At 48.4% G+C, this 24,993-nt stretch overlaps 1 protein-coding gene across 4 annotated transcripts in view; it reads right to left on the reverse strand.

Moving 5' to 3' along the window:
* Positions 1 to 1,230: 1,230 nt before the first annotated feature.
* The window catches only part of CAMKK2 (calcium/calmodulin dependent protein kinase kinase 2), a 59,751-nt gene continuing 35,988 nt past the window's right edge, over positions 1,231 to 24,993 (reverse strand). Inside the window, exons 7-16 of one of the 4 annotated variants that reach the window (XM_065890072.1) lie at positions 22,252 to 22,273; positions 22,035 to 22,123; positions 20,725 to 20,924; positions 19,920 to 19,973; positions 17,598 to 17,671; positions 17,423 to 17,510; positions 15,939 to 16,067; positions 11,356 to 11,456; positions 10,774 to 10,816; positions 1,388 to 1,747 (exon numbers count right to left, since the gene is read on the reverse strand). In XM_065890072.1, coding sequence (XP_065746144.1) covers positions 1,583 to 1,747; positions 10,774 to 10,816; positions 11,356 to 11,456; positions 15,939 to 16,067; positions 17,423 to 17,510; positions 17,598 to 17,671; positions 19,920 to 19,973; positions 20,725 to 20,924; positions 22,035 to 22,123; positions 22,252 to 22,273 — 965 coding nt within the window. In that variant the 3' untranslated portion in view covers positions 1,388 to 1,582. Of the gene's footprint in view, positions 1,748 to 10,773; positions 10,817 to 11,355; positions 11,457 to 15,938; positions 16,068 to 17,422; positions 17,511 to 17,597; positions 17,672 to 19,919; positions 19,974 to 20,724; positions 20,925 to 22,034; positions 22,124 to 22,251; positions 22,274 to 24,993 lie in introns of all 4 variants that reach the window. The other 3 variants (XM_065890074.1, XM_065890073.1, XM_065890075.1) reach the window with 3 other exon arrangements.

Consider the following 24,993-nt stretch of genomic DNA (forward strand, 5'->3'; position numbering starts at 1 on the left):
GTCTCTCTGCAAAAAGTCCTCGTACCAGCACTGATCAGCCAGAAACCACAGGAAAGCACGTCCTTCTGAGCCCAGTTACTGACACTGTTTCCCCCAAGCCAGATTCCACAGAGCACTGGGAATTCCAAAGAAGGAAGGAAGACGAAGCCCTTCCAATTTTCCTCCCTCTTGAACTTCACACTCACCTATGTGTGGCTCTGGAAGAAGTCCACTTGAACTGCAGCCAAACTTCCCAAGGTTAGTTGGAAGTCAAAAAGGTAAACTTTTTCTTTCTGGACTTCTGGCTACAAAAAGGAACTCCCTGTACCAAGCCCTGGTTCCCGTGGACCTGAGGACTGCTGTAGGTTTCAATCATCTTCTCTTAAAGGGTGCCCTAAAGTTATTGTATAGATCCAAACAGAGCTTTGCCGGTAAGGATGATCATTTGTGTCTCAGCTGAAAGAAAGCATTTCTGAACTGGCCCTCCAGAAACTGGGTAAGTGTTTCATTGACTACAACAATCAGCTAGTATTTAAGAAGAAAACAGAACCTTAGCAGCCTCTAGGATACACACATTATAAACAAGTTGAGCTGCTAATACACAGGCATAGATTTCATTGGCTCTAACTCCGATCACATCCCTGAAGGCATGGGAGAGATCCTGGAAGCTCGAAATGATTTCTGAACTGCTCTAGAGTCCAGACTGGTTAGAAAATTGAAAGTATTTTTTGTTGTTGTTTACTCTTAATAATGTACATGGAAGTGTAGGATTTCACCCTGAAGTTTTTGTAATTTAACAAGAGATTTACCAGAGCTCCCTCAACTACTGAAGAAAAGTTTCAGCTTTGAGCGGCTGTCATAAAGAAACACACTCGTTCAGTCCTTTAGGGGAGATGTCCCACCACAACCATTGAATGCCCCTCTGAGGCTGGAAAATCCCCCCTGTGAAGCTGTTAAGTGTCAAGCCCTTTCCGTTTTCCTGACTACAGCTCTACTTATAAAAAAAATTTTTAAGTCCTTCTTAAGGATAAGTTGCATCGAAGCTCCCTGCAGCTACTGAGGGCCAGCCCTGTCCTGACTCCTTGAGTCCACAGTTCTAGAAGGTGCCATGGTTCGGGTCTTGGGGTTTTGTGCAAAATCACACCCGCTCTTCCCCTCCCTTTCAAATGCAGCGAGTGTGGTCTCAGACCACACCACCAGAGTTTCCTGCCAGTTTTCCCCAATTTTTAAACTCCACACACATTCACTTGGTATATCTGACATGATTCTCAGTTCACAAGGAAGGATTTTTGGCATAAAAACATTTTAAAAAGCAAGTGTCCCCAAATGTACGTGGCTTTGGGTCTGCAACTCCTCACACCCTCCCATTCAGCCAGCCAGCGGCCAAGGTCGATGTCATGGAGTCGTCTTTTTTTTTTTTTTTTGTCTCCTTTAAAACAATAAAGAAATCAAACAAACAAATGGGAAAAACAACAACAACAATAACCAGAGATGATGGTCAAGGCTCTACACACGTGCTCGGTTTCCGTAGGACATGCTGCTATGGAAACGCAGGGCGCGGCCCGCGGAGGTGAGACGTGCATGCGAGGTCGAGGTCCGGCAGCTACTCCATCACCTCGTCCGGCCACGGAGGATGCGTCCGCTTGCCGGAGCCGGGGGCCAGGGCCCCCCGACTCTCCAGCCCTGGGCCGCCTTTCACAAGAGCGCTTCCTCCTCCCCCACGGGAGGCGGGTTGGGGCCCCGGAGGCTGTCTTCGCTGCCTTGCTTCCTGCTCACCAAACAGAAAACCCGTGTTAAGACCCAGCGCAATGCTGGCACGTCCCTGAACCAAGGTTTCCCGCGGCCCCGCACCACCTGGGATGGACATTATTTACTTAACTTCTTTTAGATTCTCCCCCCCGTTTTTCTTGCTCACATGATAAAGTTTCAAAGGAGACTTTGTATCCCCTCTGTAAACGGAAAACCAGCATCAAGTGCAAAAACAGCAAGGAACTATAAAAACAGCTGTGAATCTAGGGGCCTAACACCTAAAATCATGGCACATGTCACAAGTCATGTGTGGGCTCCACACTGGGGCCTGCTCACCAAGGGCTTTAGGCTCTAAGCTCTTGTAGGGCAGGAACCGTGACACTTGTCTTCAGCCCCCAGGTGCGTTTCCTGGGGGCAACGAGCAGCACGCCTGACTTGGCCTGGCACATAGCCAGCCTTCAGGAAACGGTCGTCAACAGAACTGCCCTCCGTACACAGGCCCAGGGGATACCTCCGACGAAGAGAAGGGCCCTCAACTCGGCAATGTGTGATCAGAGCAGGAGACCAAGTTGGTGGGAAGAAGTGTCCTGGTGTCCCCAGCTAGAGCTGCCTGGGGTGACAGACATGGGCAGTGCGATGGGAAATGTGAGGGAAAGTCCCTAAGGAGAGGCCCAAACCCTTTGCCATCATCAAGCAAACAATGCCCCTCCTAAGGGGAGCCGTTGGGCTTGCTATGCAGGACTAATGTCTATTGTGAGCCCTAGGCCCAAAGGGCAACTGCCCTTGCACGAGAGAAGGGCAACTGCCCTTGCACGAGGGAAGGGCAACTGCCCTTGCACGAGGGAAGGGCAAGCGTGATGTCTGTACATTCCTAGGAAGAAACTCCTCTTTGTTTAAAACTCACACTCACTGGCTTTTACGTTTCTGCCAAAGAATAGGGTGTCAAGTCTCCTGGGAGGAGAGTTGTAACTGGATAACCAATGAGGCCCTACAGCTGCCTGCTCACACCAGCTGGTCTCCCTGCAGACAGCTAGTGGGCCATGGGCCCAAGGCCTCTAACGACTGACTGAGCCCTAAGAGCTCCAGAGTGCTGGACCATTGGGACAACCAAAACATCCCATCGGTGGGCTGAGGGCAAGGGCAGGTAATCCCCAGGTGCTGCTGGGACTGAGGTGAGGGAATAAAGAGGCAGTAAAGTCCTCTGGGCCAGTATCAGTCTTTGGTGTCTTGCAACTTTGATCTCATTAAAAATAAAAGGTGAAATAAACAACAGACTTGCACGAAAAGGGAGGCAAACTCTAAAACTGAGGTTGAGAAGAGAAGGGCCCAGCAAAGGCCAGCCCATTAGGCTTCACCCTGTCACCCTGTGAGGCTCAAAGCATAGGCGGGGTCACCCCATCATGTGCTGCAGAGATGGCTGGGAACAATTAGGGACAGAGGCGGCCTTCACAGGCTGTTGATGACTGGCTCTGATGGCTACCTGCCGCTTTCCCTGCTCCTTTTTCAAGCATAAATGATCCCCAAATGGTCTTCCTATATTATCATATAAGCACCTGACTCCTACGGTGGCCAATAAATTTCATCTCAGAAGCCAACTCCTCACAAACGGAAACAGCCGCTGCTTCTACAAGAATGTTCACAGCAGCGTTATTCATGTGTGACAGCCTCCAAAATGGAAACAATGTCCATCACCGGATGAATGGAGAAATAAAATGTGGGTATATCCATACAATGGAATATGATTCAGCCATAAAAAGGAATGAAGTTGGGAGAGGAACCAAGATGACGGAGTAGAAGGACGTGCTCTCACTCCCTCTTGCGAGAACACCAGAATCACAGCTAGCTGCTGGACAATCATCGACAGGAAGACACTGGAACTTACCAAAAAAGATACCCCACATCCTAAGACAAAGGAGAAGCCACAATGAGACGGTAGGAGGGGCGCAATCACATAAAATCAAATCCCTTAACCGCTGGGTGGGTGACTCACAGACTGGAGAACACTTATACCACAGAAGCCGACCCACTGGAGTGACGGTTCTGAGCCCCACGTCAGGCTTCCCAACCTGGGGGTCCAGCAATAGGAGGAGGAATTCCTAAAGAATCAGACTTTGAAGCCTAGTGGGAATTGATTGCAGGACTTCGACAGGACTGGGGGAAACAGAGACTCCACTCTTGGAGGGCACACACAAAGTAGTGTCCGCATCGGGACCCAGGGGAAGGAGCAGTGACCCCAGGGGAGACTCAACCAGACCTACCTGCTAGCGTTGGAGGGTCTCCTGCAGAGGCGGGGGGTGGGGGTGGCTGTGGCTCACCGTGGGGACAAGGACACTGGCAGCAGAAGTTCTGAGAAGTAATCCTTGGCGTGAGCCCTCCCAGAGTCTGTCATTAGCCCCACCAAAGAGCCCAGGTAGGCTCCAGTGTTGGGTCGCCTCAGGCAAAACAACCAACAGGGAGGGAGCCCAGCCCCACCCATCAACAGTCAATTAGATTAAAGTTTTACTGAGCTCTGCCCACCAGAGCAACTGTCAGCTCTACCCACCACCAGCCCCTCCCACTAGGAAACTTACATAAGCCTCTTAGATAGCCTCATCCACCAGAGGGCAGACAGCAGAAACAAGAAGAACTACAATCCTGCAGCCTATGGAACAAAAACCACATTCACAGAAAGATACACAAGATGAAAAGGCTATGTACCAGATGAAGGAACAAGATAAAACGCCAGAAAAACAACTAAATGAAGTGGAGATAGGCAACCTTCCAGAAAAAGAATTCAGAATAATGATAGTGAAGATGATCCAGGACCTCAGAAAAAGAATGGAGGCAAAGATCAAGAAGATGCAAGAAACGTTTAACAAAGACCTAGAAGAATTAAAGAAAAAACAAACAGAGATGAACAATACAATAACCAAAATGAAAACTACACTAGAAGGAATCAATAGCAGAATAACTGAGGCAAAAGAACAGATAAGTGACCTGGAAGACAGAATGCTGGAATTCACTGCTGTGGAACAGAATAAAGAAAAAAGAATGAAAAGAAATGAAGACAACCTAAGAGACCTCTGGGACAGCATTAAACACAACAACATTCGCATTATAGGGGTCCCAGAAGGAGAAGAAAGAGAGAAAGGACTCGAGAAAATATTTAAATAGATTATAGTCGAAAATTTCCCTAACATGGGAAAGGAAATAGCCACCCAAGTCCAGGAAGTGCAGAAAGTCCCATACAGCATAAACCCAAGGAGAAACACACCAGGACACGTAGTAATCAAATTGGAAAAAATTAAAGACAAAGAAAATTTATTGATAGCAGCAAGGGAAAAACGACAAATAACATACAAGGGAACTCCCATAAGGTTAACAGCTGATTTCTCAGCAGAAACTCTAAAAGCCAGAAGGGAGTGGCATGATATACTTAAAGTGATGAAAGGGAAGAACCCACAACCAAGATTACTCTGCCCAGCAAGGATCTCATTCACATTTGATGGAGACATCAAAAGCTTTACAGACAAGCAAAAGCTAAGAGAATTCAGCACCACCGAACCAGCTCTACAACAAATGCTAAAGGAACTTCTCTAAGTGGGAAACACAAGACAAGAAAAGGACCTACAAAAACAAACCCAAAACAATTAAGAAAATGGTAATAAGAACATACATATTGGGGTTTCCCTGGTGATGCAGTGGTTAAGAGTGTGCCTGCCAATGCAGGGGACACGGGTTCGATCCCTGGCCCGGGAGGATCCCACATGCCACAGAGCAACTCAGCCTGTGCACCACAACTGCTGAGCCTGAGCTCTGGAGCCCGAAAGCCACAACTACTGAGCCCATGTGCCACAACTAGAGAAGGCCCGCGCTCAGCAGTGAAGACCCAACACAGCCATAAATAAATAAATAAATAAATTTATATTAAAAAAAAAGAACATACATATCAATAACTACCTTAAACGTGAATGGATTAAATGCTCCAACCAAAAGACACAGGCTTGCTGAATGGATACAAAAACAAGACCCATATATATGCTGTCTACAAGAGGTCCACTTCAGACCTAGGGACACATACAGACTGAAAGTGAGGGGATGGAAGAAGATATTCCATGCAAATGGAAATCAAAAGAAAGCTGGAGTAGCAATCCTCATATCAGATAAAATAGACTTTAAAATAAAGAGTGTTACAAGAGACAAGGAAGGACACTACATAATGATCAAGGGATCAATCCAAGAAGAAGATATAACAATTATAAATATATATGCACCCAACATAGGAGCACCTCAATACATAAGGCAACTGCTAACCGCTATAAAAGAGGAAATCGACAGTAACACAATAATAGTGGGGGACTTTAACACCTCACTTACACCAATGGACAGATCATCCAAACAGAAAATTAATAAGGAAACACAAGCTTTATATGACACAACAGACCAGATAGACTTAATTGATATTTATAGGACATTCCATCAAAAAACAGCAGATTACACTTTCTTTTCAAGTGCACACGGAACATTCTCCAGGATAGATCACATCCTGGGTCACAAATCAAGCCTCAGTAAATTTAAGAAAACTGAAATCATATCAAGCATCTTTTCTGACCACAACGCTATGAGATTAGAAATCAATTACAGGGGAAAAAACGTAAAAAACACAAACACATGGAGGCTAAACAATACGTTACTAAATAACCAAGAGATCACTGAAGAAATCAAAGAGGAAATCAAAAAATACCTAGAGACAAATGACAATGAAAACACGACAATCCAAAACCTATAGGATGCAGCAAAAGCAGTTCTAAGAGGGAAGTTTATAGCTATACAAGCCTACCTCAAGAAACAAGAAATATCTCAAATAAAAAATCTAACCTTACACCTAAAGGGACTAGAGAAAGAAAAACAAACAAAATCCAAAGTTAGCAGAAGGAAAGAAATCATAAAGATCAGAGCACAAATAAATGAAATAGAAACAAAGAAAACAATAGCAAAGATCAATAAAACTAAAAGCTGGTTCTTTGAGAAGATAAACAAAATTGATAAACCATTAGCCAGACTCATCAAGAAAAAGAGGGAGAGGACTCAAATCAATAAAATTAGAAATGAAAAAGGAGAAGTTACAACAGACACCACAGAAATACAAAGCATCCTAAGAGACTACTACAAGCAACTCTATGCCAATAAAATGGACAACCTGGAAGAAACAGACAAATTCTTAGAAAGGGATAAGCTTCCAAGACTGAACCAGGAAGAAACAGAAAATATGAACAGACCTTCACAGGTAATAAAATTGAAACTGTGATTAAAAATCTTCCAACAAACAAACGTCCAGGACCAGATAGCTTCACAGGTGAATTCTATCAAACATTTAGAGAAGAGCTAACATCCATCCTTGTCAAACTCTTCCAAAAAACTGCAGAGGAAGGAACACTCCCAAACTCATTCTATGAGGCCGCCATCACCCTGATACCAAAACCAGACAAAGATACTACAAAAGAAGAAAATTACAGACCAATATCACTGATAAATATAGATGCAAAAATCCTCAACAAAATACCAGGAAACAGAATCCAACAACACATTAAAAGGATCATACACCATGATCAAGTGGGATTTATCCCAGAGATGCAAGGATTCTTCAGTATACACAAATCAAACAATGTGATACACCATATTAACAAATTGAAGAATAAAAACCATATGATCATCTCAATAGATGCAGAAAAAGCTTTTGACAAAATTCAACACCCATTTATGATAAAAACTCTCCAGAGAGTGGGCATAGAAGGAACCTACCTCAACATAATAAAGGCCATATACAACAAAACCACAGCAAACATCATTCTCAGTGTTGAAAAACTGAAAGCCTTTCCTCTAAGATCAGGAACAAGACAAGGATGTGCACTCTCACCACTATTATTCAACATAGTCTTGGAAGTCCTCGCCATGGCAATCAGAGAAGAAAAAGAAATAAAAGGAATACAAATTGGAAAAGAAGAAGTAAAACTGTCACTGTTTGCAAACGACATGATACCATACATAGAGAATCCTAAAAATGCCACCAGAAAACTACTAGAGCTAATCAATGAATTTGGTAAAGGTGCAGGATACAAAATTAATGCACAGAAATCTCTTGCATTCCTACACACTAATGATGAAAAATCTGAAAGAGAAATTAAAGAAACAATCCCATTTACCACTGCAACAAAAAGAATAAAATACCTAGGAATAAACCTACCTAGGAAGACAAAAGGCCTGTATGCAGAAAACTTATAAGACACTGATGAAAGAAATTAAAGATGATACCAACAGATGGAGAGATATACCATGTTCTTGGATTGGAAGAATCAATATTGTGAAATTGACTGTACTACCCAAAGCAATCTACAGATTCAATGCTACCCAGAGCAATCTACAGATTCAATGCAATCCCTATCAAATTACCAATGCATTTTTTACGTAACTAGAACAAATAATCTTAAAACTTGTATGGAGACACAAAAGACCCCAAATAGCCATAGCAGTCTTGAGGGAAGAAAACGGAGCTGGAGGAATCAGACTCCCTGACTTCAGACTATAGTACAAAGCTACAGTAATCAAGACAATATGGTACTGGCACAAAAACAGAAACACAGATCAATGGAACAAGATAGAAAGCCCAGAGATAAACCCATGCACCTATGGTCAACTAAACTATGACAAAGAAGGCAAGGACATACAATGGAGAAAAGACAGTCTCTTCAATAAGTGGTGCTGGGAAAACTGGACAGCTACATGTAAAAGAATGAAATTAGAACACTCCCTAACACCATACACAAAAATAAACTCAAAATGGATTCGAGACCTAAATGTAAGACCAGACACTATAAAACTCTTAGAGGAAAACATAGGAAGAACACTCTTTGATATAAAGCACAGCAAGATCTTTTTTGATCCACCTCCTAGATTAATGGAAATAAAAACAAAAATAAACAAATGGGACCTAATGAAACTTAAAAGCTTTTGCACAGCAAAGGAAACCATAAACAAGACGAAAAGACAACCCTCAGAATGGGAGAAAATATTTGCGAACGAATCAACAGACAAAGGATTAATCTCCAAAATATATAAACAGCTCATGCAGCTCAATATTAAAGAAACAAACAACCCCAATCAAAAAATGGGTGGAACATCTAAATAGACATTTTTCCAAAGAAGACATACAGATGGCCAAGAAGCACATGAAAAGCTGCTCAACATCACTCATTATTACAGAAATGCAAATCAAAACTACAATGAGGTGTCACCTCACACCAGCTAGAATGGGCATCATCAGAAAATCTACAAACGACAAATGCTGGAGAGGGTGTGGAGAAAAGGGAACCCTCTTGCACTGTTGGTGGGAATGTAAATTGATACAGCCACTATGGAGAACAGTATGGAGGTTCTTTAAAAAACTAAAAGCAGAATTACCATATGATCCAGCAATCCCACTACTGGGCATATACCCAGAGAAAACCATAATTCAAAAAGACACATGCATCCTAATGTTCATTGCAGCACTATTTACAATAGCCAGGTCATGGAAGCAACCTAAATGCCCATCGACAGACGAATGGATAAAGAAGTTGTGGTACATATATACAATGGAATAATACTCAGCCATAAAAAGGAACGAAATTGAGTCATCTGTTGAGACGTGGATGGATCTAGAGACTGTCATACAGAGTGAAGTCAGAAAGAAAACAACAAATATCGTATATTAACACATGTATGTGGAACCTAGAAAAATGGTACAGATGAACCGGTTTGCAGGGCAGAAGTTGAGACACAGATGTCGAGAACAAACGTATGGACACCAAGGGGGGGAAAACCCCGGGGTGGGTGGGGATGGTGGTGTGCTGAATTGGGCGATTGGGATTGACATGCACTGATGTGTATAAAACTGATGACTAATAAGAACCTGCTGTATAAAAAATAATAATTAAAAAAAAAAGGAATGAAGTTCTGACACATGCTACATCATAGATGAACCTTGAAAACATTACGCTGAGTGAAAGAAGCCAGACACAAAGGCCACATACTATATGATTCCATTTATATGAAATGTCCAGAATATGCAAATCTATAGAAACTGACAGTAGATTCGTGCTGGCTGGGGAACGGGTGAGTGGGTGGTGAGAGCTAAGGGTACAGGGTTTCTTCTTGGGCTAATGGAAATGTTCTAAAACTGATTGTGGTGATGGTTACACAGCTTTGTGAATATATTAAGAACTATTGAATTATATACTCTAAATGGGTGTGTGATTTATAGCTCAATAAAGCTGCTTTTAAAACTTAGAAATGGCTGCCTGGAGCTCCCAGCTGATAATGAGGTGGTGAGCTGGGCTCAGTGCGCAGAGTACTGGGACTGCTGTCCTGCCACAGGCATGGGGTGGGGCCAAGTGGCAGCAGGGGTGCAAGTATTTGTCACCTCAGTCTTGCGGGGACAAAAATTCTCATCTGTCCTGGGAGGCGCTGGGACTAATGAGCTGGGTATGTGTTTGAAAGAGGCTGGCTGACTGGTGAAAAGGTCCAGATCCTCCCCAGAGGCAGGGGACTCTCACACTCATTTGCAACAGGCTGGAAGGGGACTTATTTTCTAGGTCTTAACCCATCAGAGAAGAAAGGGTGGATGCTGGAGAGCCCCAGGGGGGAGCCCCCGAGCGCAGCATGCCCGATCTAGGCTCTGACCGCTGACCCAGAGGAGGGACTGCCTCGGCCGTGACACAGCTTCAATGCCATTGACGTGCACTGAGCATATGTGGGTGCCCGACTAGGTCTAAGACCTGGGTGAGCTCACAGGCATTCCAGGTGGAGCGCCATGCACCCACAGCCCCAGCCCACATGCACAACCCACCGTCGGGTCCAAGCCCCTGGATGCCCCTCGTTTTCTTCCTGCGTCCGGAGGCCCAAGGTGAGCCTGGGCACAGCAGCCTGGGCTGGAAGGAACGTCCGCCTGGGTGGGGATACCCCGTGCTCTGCAGCTGCCCCCGCCCCCAGGCCCTGGCAGAGGCTAAGGCACAGGCAGGCAGGCGTTACCTTGGGCTCAGACAGGGGCTCACACTCCCTGGTTGGTTTTTTGCTGGAATCGCCAGAGGGGAGGGAAAAGGGAAGTGAGAAGGGACACTTGGGACCCATGGGATTCCTGTCCCCCACCCCAGAGACACTCAGACCCCGAACACCAGCTTCACGGAGCTGTTGCCAGGGCAGTTAGGAGCAGGACACCTCTCCGCCGTGAGACGCGGGGTCCCATGAGCGAGACTGGCCTTGCTCACCCACCGCAGGGACAAAAATCCCACCGTCAAGCATGCATGCTTTGGGGTCAAACAGCCTTTCTGATTGTCAGCCACTCCCCCACCCTCGTTAAAGTGCAAGTCCCCCTGAGAAAGGTCAAACTTCCCTGTGGATTAGCTGTCAGCAAAGGAGGTGGGCTGAGTCCAGGGTGGGGCAAAACCAAAGCCAGCGGCTGCTCGGGTCTCCCCAGTGTGCCCAGTGGGGCTGGTCTGAGTCTTTCTGGACATGGCCGCTGCAGGGCTGGGCCCACACAGAGTCGGCCGGGCAGGGCTGCCCTGCGTTCAGCCTCCGGCTCCCCACCCCGGAGGAAGGCAGGTGGACACTCACATGAGCAGGTTTCCAGGCGCTGACAGCGAGCGCTCCTCCCGCCGGCTGCCCTCAAACGGGTTCCCGAAGGAGCGTTTTCGTATCATGGTCTTCACCAGGATCTGGAGGAAAGAAGAGGAGGCTCGGCCACATGGGGGAGATTCCAGGCAGCATCCTCCCTCGTGCGACAGTCCCACGAGTCCCGTCTACCTCTTCCTTTCTCCCCACAGCCCACCTCTGCTGCCTGCCAGCTCCCAGGGCTTGTGGCTGATGGCGGGCCTTTGAGAGACACCCACCAGGGATACAGCAGCCACAGCCATCACAAGCCTCACTGGCCTGCTCCTCAAATCTCCACGGCTCCCTGGCTGCCAACAAGATAAGGTCTAAACTCCTCAGTCTGACATTCAAGGCCTGGCATAAGCTAGTCTTGGCCTACTCAACTGCCAGGGGACGCTGTGCTCCAGGAGAGCTGGCCTGTACTGTCCGTCCAGTACCCCTGGTTCCATCTGTCTCACCTGAGCCATCACTGGACATGCCCTCCTGGCCCATCAACCTGTCTCATCTTCAAGGCCAGGCCTTTATTTTTGGTGAAAGCCATCTACAACCAACGCAACAAGTAACCAACTATTGCTTCCCAGGTATAATCCTGGGAGGGGGATGGGAGTCACTGCACTTTTAACTGAAATGTAATTCACACAGCAAAAAAGTCTCCATTTTAAAGTGTACAATTCAACGGTTTTTAGCATATTCACATCACCACTGTCTAATTTCAGAACATTTACATCACCCCGAAAAGAAACCCAGTACCCATTAGCAGTCAGTCCCCATTCCTCCTCCCCTCCAGCCCCTGGCAACCACCAATCCACTTTCTGTCTCTATGGGTTTGTCTATTCTCATTTCATATAAATGGAATCATTCAGTACGTGGCCTTTTGGGTCTGGCTTCTTTCACTCAGCATGTTTTCAAGGTCCATCCACGCTGCAGCACGAATCATTGCTTTATTCCTTTTTATGGCCTGGTAATAATCCTTTGTGTGTATATGCCACATTTTGTTTATTCATTCATCCTTTGGACTGTTTCCACTTTGGGGGTATTGTGACTAATGCTGCTATGAACAATTTGTGTACAAGTTTTTGTGTGGACACTTTCCACACAAAATGTTTTCGTTTCTCTTGGGTGTACACCTAGGAGTGGAATTCTTGGATCATTTGGTAACTCTATGTTTAACATTTTTAGGAGCTGCCAGGCTGTTTTCTACAGTGGCTACACAGTTTTTTACAGTCCCACTAACAATACAAAATGGTACCAGTTTCTCAGGGGGCTGCATTTTAGCTGAGGATGAGAAACATCTGTCTCAGTCTAAGGAGCTGAGGAAACATCCCAGGACACTGAGGGTGGCCAGTCCACGGGCTGGTGTGGCGTGAGGGCAAGAGAGGTCAGAGGTCCCGAAAGTCCTTTTTTTAAGTCTGAGAGGCACTGGGAGCTGGCATGTCCACTGTCGTGAGTGGGAACACTTTGGTGTCCCCCACCCCATCCACCCTAAGACAGACTGGGTCCACAGCTTGGCTGGGAAACACCTGCCAGAGGAGGGGATCTTTGGGGAAAAGGTAATATCCCTCCATCACGTCCCTCAGCCACTGCTCAGCTTCCCTCCTCTGCCTTCCAGTCTTCCCTTCAGCCCATCCTTTCTGAAACCCAGATCTGATTCCCTTACTCCCTGACTTGGTATCTCTCACCCATAGGAGTTTGGAACTTATCCTGTTACCAGTCAGGGAGTCATGGAAGGTTCATGGTGATGCTTTTGCCTGCTGTATTTCATGAAGGAATTTTCAAGGAAGTGGCCTCAACACCCTGTAAGGCTCTGGCCTCCTTCCAAGCAGGCATGATGCCTCTTCAAGCTGTTTCATGTACTGACTGAGCTTGTGGATTTTTCTTTTACAGGGTTTGCTGCTAAAAAGGAAAAAAAAAGTGTTTAAAAAACCACTAAAAGGTGGAAACACCCAAATGTCCATCGACTGATGAATGGATAAGCAAAATGTGCTCTAGCCATACAATGGAATACTTTTCAGCCCTAGAAAGGAATGACTGGCTACAATGTGGATGAACCTTGAAAACATTATGCTGAGTGATAGAAACCAAACACAAAAAATCACATACTGTATGACTCCATTTATATGACATGTCCAGAACAGGCAAATCTATAGAGACAGAAAACAGACTAATGGATGCCAGGGGCTGGGGGGAGGCGAGAACAGAGAGTGAGTGCTCACAGGTACGGGGTTTCTTTCGGGATGATGAAAATGTTTCAGAACTACAGAGGTGATGGTTGCACGATATTGTAAATGTACTACATGCCACCATATTGTTCACTTTAAGTGGTTAATTTTATGTTACATGAATTCTACCTCAATTTAAAAAAAAAAAAGAAAGAAAAGAGAAACGCTGAGCTAGAGAATGAAGGCTGTGCCCCTTGGCAAGCACTGAAGGTCCCTCCCTTGCCAAGGCCCGAGCTCTGTGGTTCCTGGAACAAAGGGCCTGTTTCCTCTGAGCCTGTGCAGGCACCATCCCCCCGGTCAGACTGGCCTCCCCAGTCCTCAGGACCAGGCGAAAGGGGCTCCTGCCCTGTGGCGCCTGCCACGCCTGCTCCTCTACCCGCTGGCCTGTCACCGTGTGATGGTACAGGAGAGTGATTCTTTCTTTCCAGATCCATCTTCCTTATGAGGCCGGGAGCCCCATGAGAGCTGGCACTGTCCCTTGTTCACCTCTGTAAACCCGTGCCCGGCACACCCTGCGCGCCAAGAGGGGGCCTGGGCCTCCCCGCTCCAGTCCCTCCTTCTCAGACAGCTGCTGAAGCCCTCACTTCCTCCCTGCCCCCCACAGTCCATTCTCCACGTGGGACTTTCCCAAGGCCAATAATGATCATGCCGCTCCCCTGAATCAAACCTCTTGGGACCAAGACTTAAACCTCTGCTGTGGCCTCAGGCCTTGTGTGGCCTGGCCCCACCTCCCATCCAGCTTCATGCCACCCTCCCTTCTTTGCCCTGCTTCAGCCACCCTGGCTTTCTTGAGGTTTCTCATGGACACGATCCCACCAGAGGATCACTGCGTTTGCTGTTCCCTTTTCCAGGAATGCCCTTGCCCTTTACCCTCTCTCGGCCTGATTAACACCCCGCCATCCTCTCAGCGTGCATCTTCCAAGAGGCCTCCTCCAATCCATCACCTGGGCTGCATTCCCCTCTTAGGCGTACCCCTTGCAGCCCCTCTGTTACTTGCATATTTTATTTGTTGGTTCTTTGCCCAGCGTCTGCAGGCACCATGTTTGTTGTATTCATCTCTGTATCCCCTGCTCCCAACACAGGCCTGGGGAAACCACTCAGTGTTCAAGAAGTGTTTCCTGAATAATCAATGCCTATTTCAGACCTCTAGGGTCAGACGCCTTCTCCCAAGAATACCCACAACCAGGAACAGAATAACCCAGGGTGGACGCTGGGAGCCCGATGTCAGCTGCCTTCCCCACGGCAGGCTTAGGACGTGGGTGCAGTGAGCAGGTGGATGAGAAGAAGGGGGTGTGTGTGGGTGAGTGTTCAACAGCAAAGACCGTGCAGAGGCCACTGGCTGGGGAGGAGGAGGAAGATGTGAATGGATGCCCCACCCGGGGGCTCAGGTTTTGGAGGGAGAGAGAAAGTGTGTGGGGAAGCAGAGGGTGAGGTGCAAAGCTGGGAGCGAAGGAGCCAGCACTGGGGGCTCCTAAACTGGGGGGGGGGGGGGTCACTCGAGGCTGGACACGGCAGAGCCTCCCCTCCCAGAGCCCAGGGCCCTGCCTGCCTGCTGGGGCTGACGCTGGCCAAACACACCCGGGACTCCCGAGGTGGTCATGGTGGGGCAGCCCACCAGATTCTGCCCCTAGGACTACAGCCTGGGCCCCAGGGCCCTGAGGGGCCTGGTCTCCCTCCTGGAGCCACACACCCTCTGGGCAGAGGCTTGGCAAGTGGGTGATTCCCTGAGTCTTCGAGGTTAGGCCTGAGGACTCCAATTCTAGCTCCTTCTTCCTGGGTCAGGACCCAAATCTAAGGCCATAAAAGGGGTCCCAGGAGTCGGGAAGAGCTTTCTGAGGCACGGGAAGTGGAGGCCCTGCCTCTAGCCCTGACAGCTGCCCACAGGGCAGAGATGAGACGAGCTCAGTCGTCTGCTCTGGGGACTGAAGACCCAGCCAGTGGGGAGCCCGTCTTGGAGACCTCGGCTCCAGCTGCCACCCTGGGCACCTAACCTGGTCCTTCCCCTCCTGCTCCCCTGACACGCTCTGAAAGCAGGAATTCCAGAAGGGGCAGTACAATCCTTAGAGAGGGGCTACCCTTGTCTACAGTAACCTCGGACCCGGCTGTAGACAGAGCTTGCACTAGAAGACGCAGGGGCCACCTGGCCTGACTCGTGACCAAGGCCCAGAGGCTGGTAGCTGTCTGTAGGTGAGGGGCAGACCCGGCCATCCCCTGACGCTCAGGCCCAACGTCTACTTCTTAGTGGCCCGCCCACGTCCCAGCTCATCCTCGCTGGCCTGCGGCAGGCTCTCTGTCCCTGCTCTCAGGCAGTGGTTTGCCCCACCTTACCACGGTTGCCAGGCTGGGTATGTGTTTGACCGAATTCTCCACCTCCTCTTCTGTCACCTCGACCAGCGTGCAGTTCTCATCCTCTGATGGCAGTGGCTCCGCCCCGTGCCTCGTGACCCAGGGGTGCAGCTTCAACGAATGACAGGAGGGGTGAGGGGCGGGCACAACTGGCTCCCAGGAACCCTGCCTATGAGCGGAGCCAGGGAGGGGACGCCGGAGGGGAGAGGCAGTGGCCTGAGGTCAGGCATGCAAGAGAGCAGGCAAGCCAGGCAGAGGCTGGGGGGCGAGCGAGGTGGGAGGAAATGTGAAACAGACGAAGGACAGACAATGGGAGGAAGCTACGAGGCCAGAACGTGAGCCGGGCTGGATTCGCCATCTGGCCCCAGGTCTCGGCAGAAGTGCCTGGAATTCGCCATCTGCGTTGCACGGTTGTCTGAGGAGCACCCATCACTCCTCAGCAACTCTCCCTGATGCCTGGAAGGCTCAGCTCAGAGCAGGCAGCATCCTCCCCATTTCACAGAAAGGGAAACAGAGGCATGGGGTGGCACAGGGAGAAGGATACAATCAGGAGAGGACCCAGGCAGAGGTCTGCCCCCCAACCACCTGCCCCTGGGGTCCAAGCCCTTATCTGTAACCTTCTGGGCTGCCCCCTCTTCAACTGCTAGTTAGCTGAGGTGCCTAGGAGTTCCCGAAGCAAATCTCTAGATTTCTTAAAGATCCATGTGTGTGCACGTGGCATTGGCAGGGTTGTAGGGGGTGGATAGGGATCTCTTCTAACAGTGCTTTCTGCAACAGAGTGGAATTCAGCAGGCCGGGGTCAGAGGTGGGGGGTCAAATTGCTCACTAACTTCCTCCCACCCCAACTGTACTTTCTCAAAGGGACAGGCAGGGTCTAAGAAAAGACCCCAGGGGCTTCCCTGGTGGCGCAGTGGTTTAGAGTCCGCCTGCCGATGCAGGGGACACAGATTCGTGCCCCTGGCCGGGAAGATCCCACATGCCGCGGAGCAACTAAGCCCGTGAGCCATGGCCACTGGGCCTGTGCGTCCGGAGCCTGTGCTCCGCAACGGGAGAGGCCACAGCAGTGAGAGGCCCACGTACCGCAAAAAAAAAAAAAAAAAAAAAAAAAAAGACCCCAGGATTGCAGCAGCCACACACTGGAGCACACAGAAACCTGGTCTGGTCGGTCTAGGGAGGGTGGATGCCATCAGCCCAAGCCAATTGGAGCAAGCGCTAGCTCCTCAGCTGGCAGCGGATCCCACTTCCACAATCACAGTGAACACGAGTCCCAAATCCTCCCCCACAAGCCCCCAGCACCCCAGAGGCCCCAGGACATGGGAGGGCAGTGGTGCCAAGAAGGACGCAGTGCTGTAAACAGAGGGGCGTGGGGCCTGACCGAGGCAGGGCTGAGCCAGACAATTCCAAGCAGAGGACACAGGCTGAGCCTCCAGCACATGCCCCAAGGGGCAGCAGCGGCCCCCAGGTACCTTGATCTCAGGCACCACGATCCTCAACTCGGGGTTCTTGTCCAACATGCGGGTGATCAGGTCCTTCAAGTCCTCGGCTATGTCAGGCCTGGGGATGGGAGATACATTAGGGGTGGAGGACGTCATCAAGGGCTCGGAGAGAAAAGGCAACTTGGGGTAGACGGACAATACTCACTGATCTGGAAATTCCAGGGCCTGGCTCTTGATCTTACTGTGTAAACACATGATCCGCTCATCCATGAATGGGCACTGCAAAGAGAGGTCAGGGACAGGGTGGCCATCAATGGCTGGCACATCTGTCCTGCAAGGGCAGGCAGCATTCCACACAGGTTGCAGCAGAGAAAGAGACAGCCCAGTGGCCCAATCCAGGGACAAAGCAGATCCCATTCCCCAAAGATCTAAAAGGACCAGGACTGTCTTTCCAGAAGGACTGGAGCCTTCCTAACCACACTGGCTTTCCTCTGTAGCTGTGCTTTAACTTACCAACTTATACAAAAGCAAACACTCTTTTCACCCACCTGCCAGTTGAACGATAATAATACAAAGAACAGTACAAAGACAAAGCAGCAGCAGCTGTGATTTGTGAGGGCTTAGCCTGGACCAGGCCCTGTACTGAGGTTTCTCAGCACCAGCATTTCATTTGGCTGTTACCTCTGCCCGGAATGTTCTTCCCACCAACATCTGCGTGGCTTGTTTTCTCCCATCCTTCAGGTGTCTGATCAAAGCTCACCCGCTCAGGGGGGCCTTCCGGAGCTCCTGTCTAAAACAGACACCCCCTCCACCTCCATGTGATTTCTCATCATAGCACCTCCCCCTGACATTATATTACATATGTATTTGGGGACTTCCCTGGCGGTCCAGTGGTTAGGATTCCACGCTTCCACTGCAGGGGACACAGGTTCAATCCCTGGTCGGGGAACTAAGATCCGCATATCACATGGTGCGGCCAAAAAAAAAAGAAAGAGAGGGTGGGAGGGAGGGAGACGCAAGAAGAAAGAGATATCGGGATATATGTATATGTACAGCTGACTCACTTTGTTATAGAGCAGAAACTAACACACCATTGTAAAGCAATTATACTCCAATAAAGATGTTAAAAAAAAAAAGAATTTGTCCACTGTTTAACTCCTGCCCTGGAACATCAGCTCCAAGAGGACAGAGAGTTTTTGTCTGTCTTGCTCACCGCTGACACCCAGTGCCCAGGAACATCCCTGGCACGAAGTAGGGGCTCGATAAATACCTGCTGAATTAATGAATGCTTGAATTATTTCTGTTGATCCTCTCAGAAGCCATAAAAAATAGTAAATATGATTCTCATTTTACAGAAGAGAAAAAAACCAGAAGCTCAGAGAGGTGCCGTGTCCTGGGAAGCGCAAAGCCTAGACCGGGCTGACTAAGAAGCCCGTTCATGCACCACCCCTGGGTGACAAGTTGATGCTTTCACTTGGTGGAGGGCCTGACCCAGGAGGAGCTCAGGGATTGTTCTGGAAAAAGAAACCTTTATGTGGGGTGCTCAGAAGGTTGGAAGAGGTCACAGAAAGTGACCTGGTCCACTCCTGTCCGAGGAAAATGATTTCATTAAGAGCAGTAACAAGATAAGAGCTTGGATTGTGCAGGTATATCAATTTGACAGAACTCATTAAATAGTACACTTAAGATCTGTATGTTCCACGATATGAGAATTTTACCCCCAAAGAAAAAAATGAAAACCACCAAGAGTGAGCTCTAGCTAATGACTGCACTCTGAAGTGTATGTAAGGAGGTACAATTCTTAACAACTTGGCTATATGATCGAAAATGTTCTCATCAAATGTTGGGTGGGGGGAGGAGATTATAAACTCCTTTACTTCCTCATGGGACTAGTTTCTTAAGCTTTCCTCAACAGGAGTACAGGGTCATGAAAAGGAATAATCCTCACATAATCAACCTGAACTTCAGAGTTTAAAATAGAAGCCCCTAAATGTCAGTTATATAAAAACAACATAAGAACAACAACAGAATGAAGACAAAACAGCACTCCCTAAATCAATGATGCCAAACGGGTTTTAACTTCCATTCCAATTCTATTCCTCCAACAACAGCTTCTAGGAACACTGTTGAGAAGAACATCAAAGCAGTACCAGGCTCAGGAAGAAAGAGTGCCGTTATTGATTAGTGATGCCTATCTGCAGTTTAGGAGAGGGTAGAGGTGGCACATTTGCTGTCCTTGCCCTAAATTCATCAACTACTGTATTTACAACCTCTAGAGCCTCTGCCAATCCTTCTGTTTTAACAGCTCGTTTTGTCACTATCATATGTCATATCATATGTATATGACTATCATATACAGCTATGTATATCTGGAAAGGCATCTTTTTTCATATTCAGATCTAATGGTGGAAATAAAATGAAATAACTTTCTAAGTGAATAAGTTCTATCTCCCTGCAAGGAGAGATAACCATTAATCCAAGGGGGCAACCCACAACACCCAGGATACAGGACACCCCACCCTGTTACCTGGCCAAACACAAAGCAGTACAGCGTCACACCCATGGCCCAAACATCCAGCGCCTGCAAGACAAAGAGCTCCGTGTGAGGGGCCAAGGGGCAGTAAAGGGCGTCTAATGCTTTCACCTGTCCAGCATCCAATCCTTCAGCTTTTCTTTGGGGAACCACGTCTTCTTGACTGCTCAGTCCATGGGAGTTTGGGTGAGACTATTCCTGTTCCCCAAACCCCACGCCTCTGGGTGGGCACAGGACCCAGGCCTGGCCAATGAGAGCAACACTTCCCCCAGGCACAGTGATTAGTTCAAGGATGGGCACATGACCCACATTCGGCCAATCAGAGCCAATCCCAGGATTTTCACTGGAGCTCTTCATAAAAAAAAAAAGCTCTTTCTAATTGAGGCTGGTAAACTGGTAGAAAGTAGTCTGGAGCTGCTGATGACCATCCACCCGGGGAGGAAACCAATTCAGGAAAACAGAGCTGAGGGGACTTCCCTGGTGGTCCAGTGGTTAAGACTCCACGCTTCCACTGCAGGGGGCACAGGTTCATCCCTGGCCGGGGAGGTAAGATCCCGTGTGCCACGTGGTGCAGACAAAATTTTTTTTAAAAAAAGGAAAACAGAGCTAAGAGATGGAGAGATGGATTCCTCTTTGAATCCCTGTATCTAGCCAAGCCTGAAAACAAACGCACCCTGCTCCTCATTCACATGGTCCAATGGATTCACTGTTTAAGCCAGTGAGTTGGGTTTTTGTCACTTACAGCTGAAAGGACCATAACACAGGCAGAACTCCTCATTGCAGGCAGGGCCAAACCTACCTTCCCAGAGAAGATCTTCCGGGTCTCCGAGAGCGACTCAGGTGCCATGAAGGCGGGAGTGCCCACGGTGTTAGAGAGGAGGGCGTCGCTGCCCTTAAACTCGTTGCTCACGCCAAAGTCCGCAATCTTGACGTGCCCATCTTCTCCAACCAACAGGTTGGAAGGTTTGATGTCCCGGTGGATGATCTTCTGGTAGTGTACTGGGGGTGGGATGGGAGGGGGGGGGCAGGAAAACCACGTGAGGAGCTCCATGTGGCCCACACAGCTCAGAGACACAGGCAGGAACCTCTCCGTTCTCTCAGGGTCCCAGGCCCTTCCCAGCCTTCCCCTCTCAAACCTGCTGAACACCCACAGCTCTGAAAGATAAGGGGAGTGTCTCTAAGGAAGCTGTCCCATCCTCCAAAGTGAGGAGTGAAACACTGACTGCCAACAGCAATTGGTAACTGCCTGCTACAGTCTAAGTCATGTGTGTGTGGAGAGTTTTTGTTGAGCTTGGCTCCCAGCTAGAAGCCTCAAGACTTGTGACAAACATCTTTTCATTTACTAATGCCACCACTCGACCTGAACACCAAACCAACAATGACTGGAGCAGGTCAATCTCAAGTGTGAAGCACAACAGGACTGAGGACTGAGGCTAACTGTTCCTGCCTGGATGTCAGCTCATGGGAGAGGACAGTCCTATGGCTTGGAAGACCCAACTGCACTTCTAGGGTGATGATGACGGTGATGATGAAATGATGACATTGGTAATAGGAGCAGCAGCTGACTTTGCTGAATGCCCAGTCTGAGGCCTTGCCCCGTGTTAAGTGCTTCCCATTCACCCCATTTCAATCTCACAACAATCCTATGTAATAGGCAAAGGGTATGAGTCAAAATGTTTAACAACCAGAGGCAGAAAGGACACCCTGCCAGTCAGAACTACTGATGTCCTGGCGGATTGCCGACCTGGCGAGAGATATTTTATTCCCATTTTACAGATGAGGAACTAAGGTTCCAGGAGATTAAAAGGATCCCAGGGTTGTTGGGAATAAGGGAAGATGCAAGGCACTTAACAGTGCCTGGGACACATAGAAAGTGCTGGATAAACAGTCACTAACACTATGACTCTTAATTTTTCTGTGTGGCAGGAAGAAGGGTTTCTGCTCGCAGGGGGCATGGCCCCAGCAGGTCTCTCTGCAGCTCAGACAGTTCTTCTTCCCGCACACCTCCCTGTGCTGCGGGAGGGAAATAAGAAACCCTCCACCTTCCATCCACTACCTGGAAATGCTAAGCACCCCCTGGGTGAGAGTCCTCCCACAGGCCCCACTTACAATACTCGATGCCTTTGATCAGATCCTGGAAATAGAAACGGGCCTGGTCTTCAGAGAGCGGTTTGAGGGTGGGCACTTCCATCACAGGCCTGAAAAGTCGATACATGCATGAAAAGCAAACCAGACACGCTGGCCTTTGCCCTCTCTCACCACCTCACTCAGCTTTGCAGCTCAAGAAGCTTCAAGCATCACACCTGCTGGGAATGGGGACACTCACCCTTGGTTGACCAGTTCAAACACTGTAGGATAGAGAAGGGGGTGAATGGTTACACTGGGAATTCGGAAATCCATCTTCCTCCCCTTCCTCCCCAACTCCCAACCACCCCTAGAAACACCAAGAAGCACTGAAACTAACATTGGGGCTGGGGCGAGGAACAGTCCACTGAACCAAAACCATGGAAGGTTCTGCTTTTCTAAGTTCCCATGAGGAGGCTAGGAGTCAGAGATTTCTGGTATCCCTGGGACCCCAGCCTGGCTGTACTTCTAGTCCTCAAACAGCTGAGGACCCTCTACCAGAGAAAACAAAGCAGGAAGACCCGAGACAGGTGGGGGCGGCTCCTGGACTCCTTTCATCTTCCTCTCATACCTGGGGGGTGGGGGCGTCTCCCAGGGATCTAACTGATGCTAAACTGTGTCCTCTCACTCACACCCAAGTCCTGAGCCACCTTATGCCACAGAACAGGTCTAAGGGGACACAACCCAAACGTCAATTTACTTAGACACAAAGAAGTAGCCCTAGGGGACTTCTGAACCCTAGCAAAGTTTCAATTCAAGAAACAGCAAGAAGAGGTTTCGATGACCCCTATCACATTTTCCAAGCTGCCAGGCTACATCAAGAATTGTTGGGGGGCTTCCCTGGTGGCGCAGTGGTTGGGGGTCCGCCTGCTGGTGCGGGGGACGCGGGTTCATGACCCGGTCCGGGGGGATCCCGCGTGCCGCAGAGCGGCTGGGCCCGTGGGCCATGGCCGCTGGGCCTGTGTGTCCGGAGCCTGTGCTCTGCAGCAGGAGAGGCCACAACGGTGAGAGGCCCGCGTACCGCAAAAAAAAAAAAAAAAAAAAAAAGAATTGTTGGATAGGACTTCCCTGGTGGTGCAGTGGTTAAGAATCCACCTGCCAATGCAGGGGACACAGGTTCGATCCCTGGTCCAGGAAGATCTCATATGCCACGGAGCAACTAAGCCTGTGTGCCACAACTACTGAGCCTGCATGCTGCAACTACTGATGTCCGCGTGCCTAGAGCCCGTGCTCTGCAACAAGAGAAGCCACCACAATGAGAAGCCCGCACACCACAACAAAGACCCAACGCAGCCAAAAATAAATAAATAAAAAGGAGAACATTGTTCCAACTCCTCAGCACTCTGTGGTCAGCTGGCCCTCAAACCCTTTCCTGTGATTCTCAATCCAAACCAAGGCTTGGAGCTAGAGGTGGGGGATGGAGATCTCCCCACCACCTCAAAGGCCAACTCATCCTATTCCTCCTAAATGGGCCCTTCTTGACTCACAGTCATGTGCGACATACAAATGCCTCACTCCCTGCCAGCTTCCTCCCAGCCCTGTGTATGTGGGGACCGCCCCCAAACCATCAAGTATTACATAAATCATATTCAGGGAATGCACAGGTTTTTTTTGTTGTTGGCGGGGTGGGTTATTTTTTGCATTTCTAAAAGTTGAGGTGAAATTTTCAGAACGTTAAACTATTTTAAAATGCATGATTCAGTGGCATTTAGTATTCCACTGCCTCCAGTGAAAGCATCGCCTCTATCTACTTCCAGAACATTTTCAGCCCCTAAAAAGAAACTCTGTGCCTCCCCCTAGCCCCTGGCAACCACTAATCCACTTTCTGTTTCCATAGATTTGCCTATTCTGTACATTTCATATATGTGGACTCATACAATATGCAACCTTTGGTAACTGGCTTTTTCGCTTAGCATGTTCTCAAGGTTCATCCATGTTGTAGCATGTATCAGTACTTTGTTCCTTTTTATGGCTGTATAATATTCCATGGTGTGGATATGCCACATTTTGTTTATCCATTCATCAACTGATGGATATTTAGGTTATTTCCACATTTTGGCTATTATGAATAACGCTGCTATGAACTTGCATGTTAAGTATTTGTGTGGCTATCTGCTTTCAATTCTTTGGGGTATATACTTAGGAGTGGCATTGCTGGGTCATGTGATGTAGTTATTTTAATTTTGTTCTGCTTGTACAAATATAACTGGGAATGTGAAGCTGTACCTTAGGAAATGAAAAAAACAGCACAGTGGATTTCAAAATCCAGTGGAGAATGACTTGGGAATTGTCTGTTTTCTGGAAGCATCTACCCACATTGGAGCTTCTTATGGAAGAAGGGTTGTTTCAAAGGTTGTCCAAGGGCTGAGGTGGCCAAGGGGAAAGAGCCAGCTCCTCAGACAAAAAGAGGGCTTAAAGATTCTGACCTGAAAAGGAACTTAACTCCCCCAAGGCCCCACCCTGTTTTCACGTTCATCAACCAGTGTTGGCCAAACCGTAGTTAGGGGAAATCTGTTGTGGCTTCAGGCTGTGGTTAGAAGCAAAAGTAATGGCGCTGAAGGTAAGGCTTCCACCAACAGGAGCGCTGGTCCCCTCAGCTCTCTCTTTCCCACCTTGGTTATGTAAACTTAACTTTCAAGAGCTGCTTCATGAATTTCTGTGCTTCCTCCCAAGCACTATAACTCGGTTGGCATGAGGGAAGCTGGCCTGTTGAAACAGGTCTATTTTCAGTCACTTACAGTTTAACCGCTCCTGGAACTGAGCAGTGATGCAAAGTTTTTAACCCCAAGAAATACCAGTCGTATTCTCTACCCTTTGAGGGTCAGGTCTGCAGTTGCAGAACCCTTGCTGATACCTGCAACCTGGCTTCACAGACTGCTGTGCCTGTCCTCACCACACACAGCTGTGGCTGGAAACTAAAAAATAACAGTGTCGGGATTTTTTT

Source organism: Phocoena phocoena, chromosome 13 (assembly GCF_963924675.1).
Source record: "Phocoena phocoena chromosome 13, mPhoPho1.1, whole genome shotgun sequence".
Taxonomy (NCBI): Eukaryota; Metazoa; Chordata; class Mammalia; order Artiodactyla; family Phocoenidae; genus Phocoena; species Phocoena phocoena.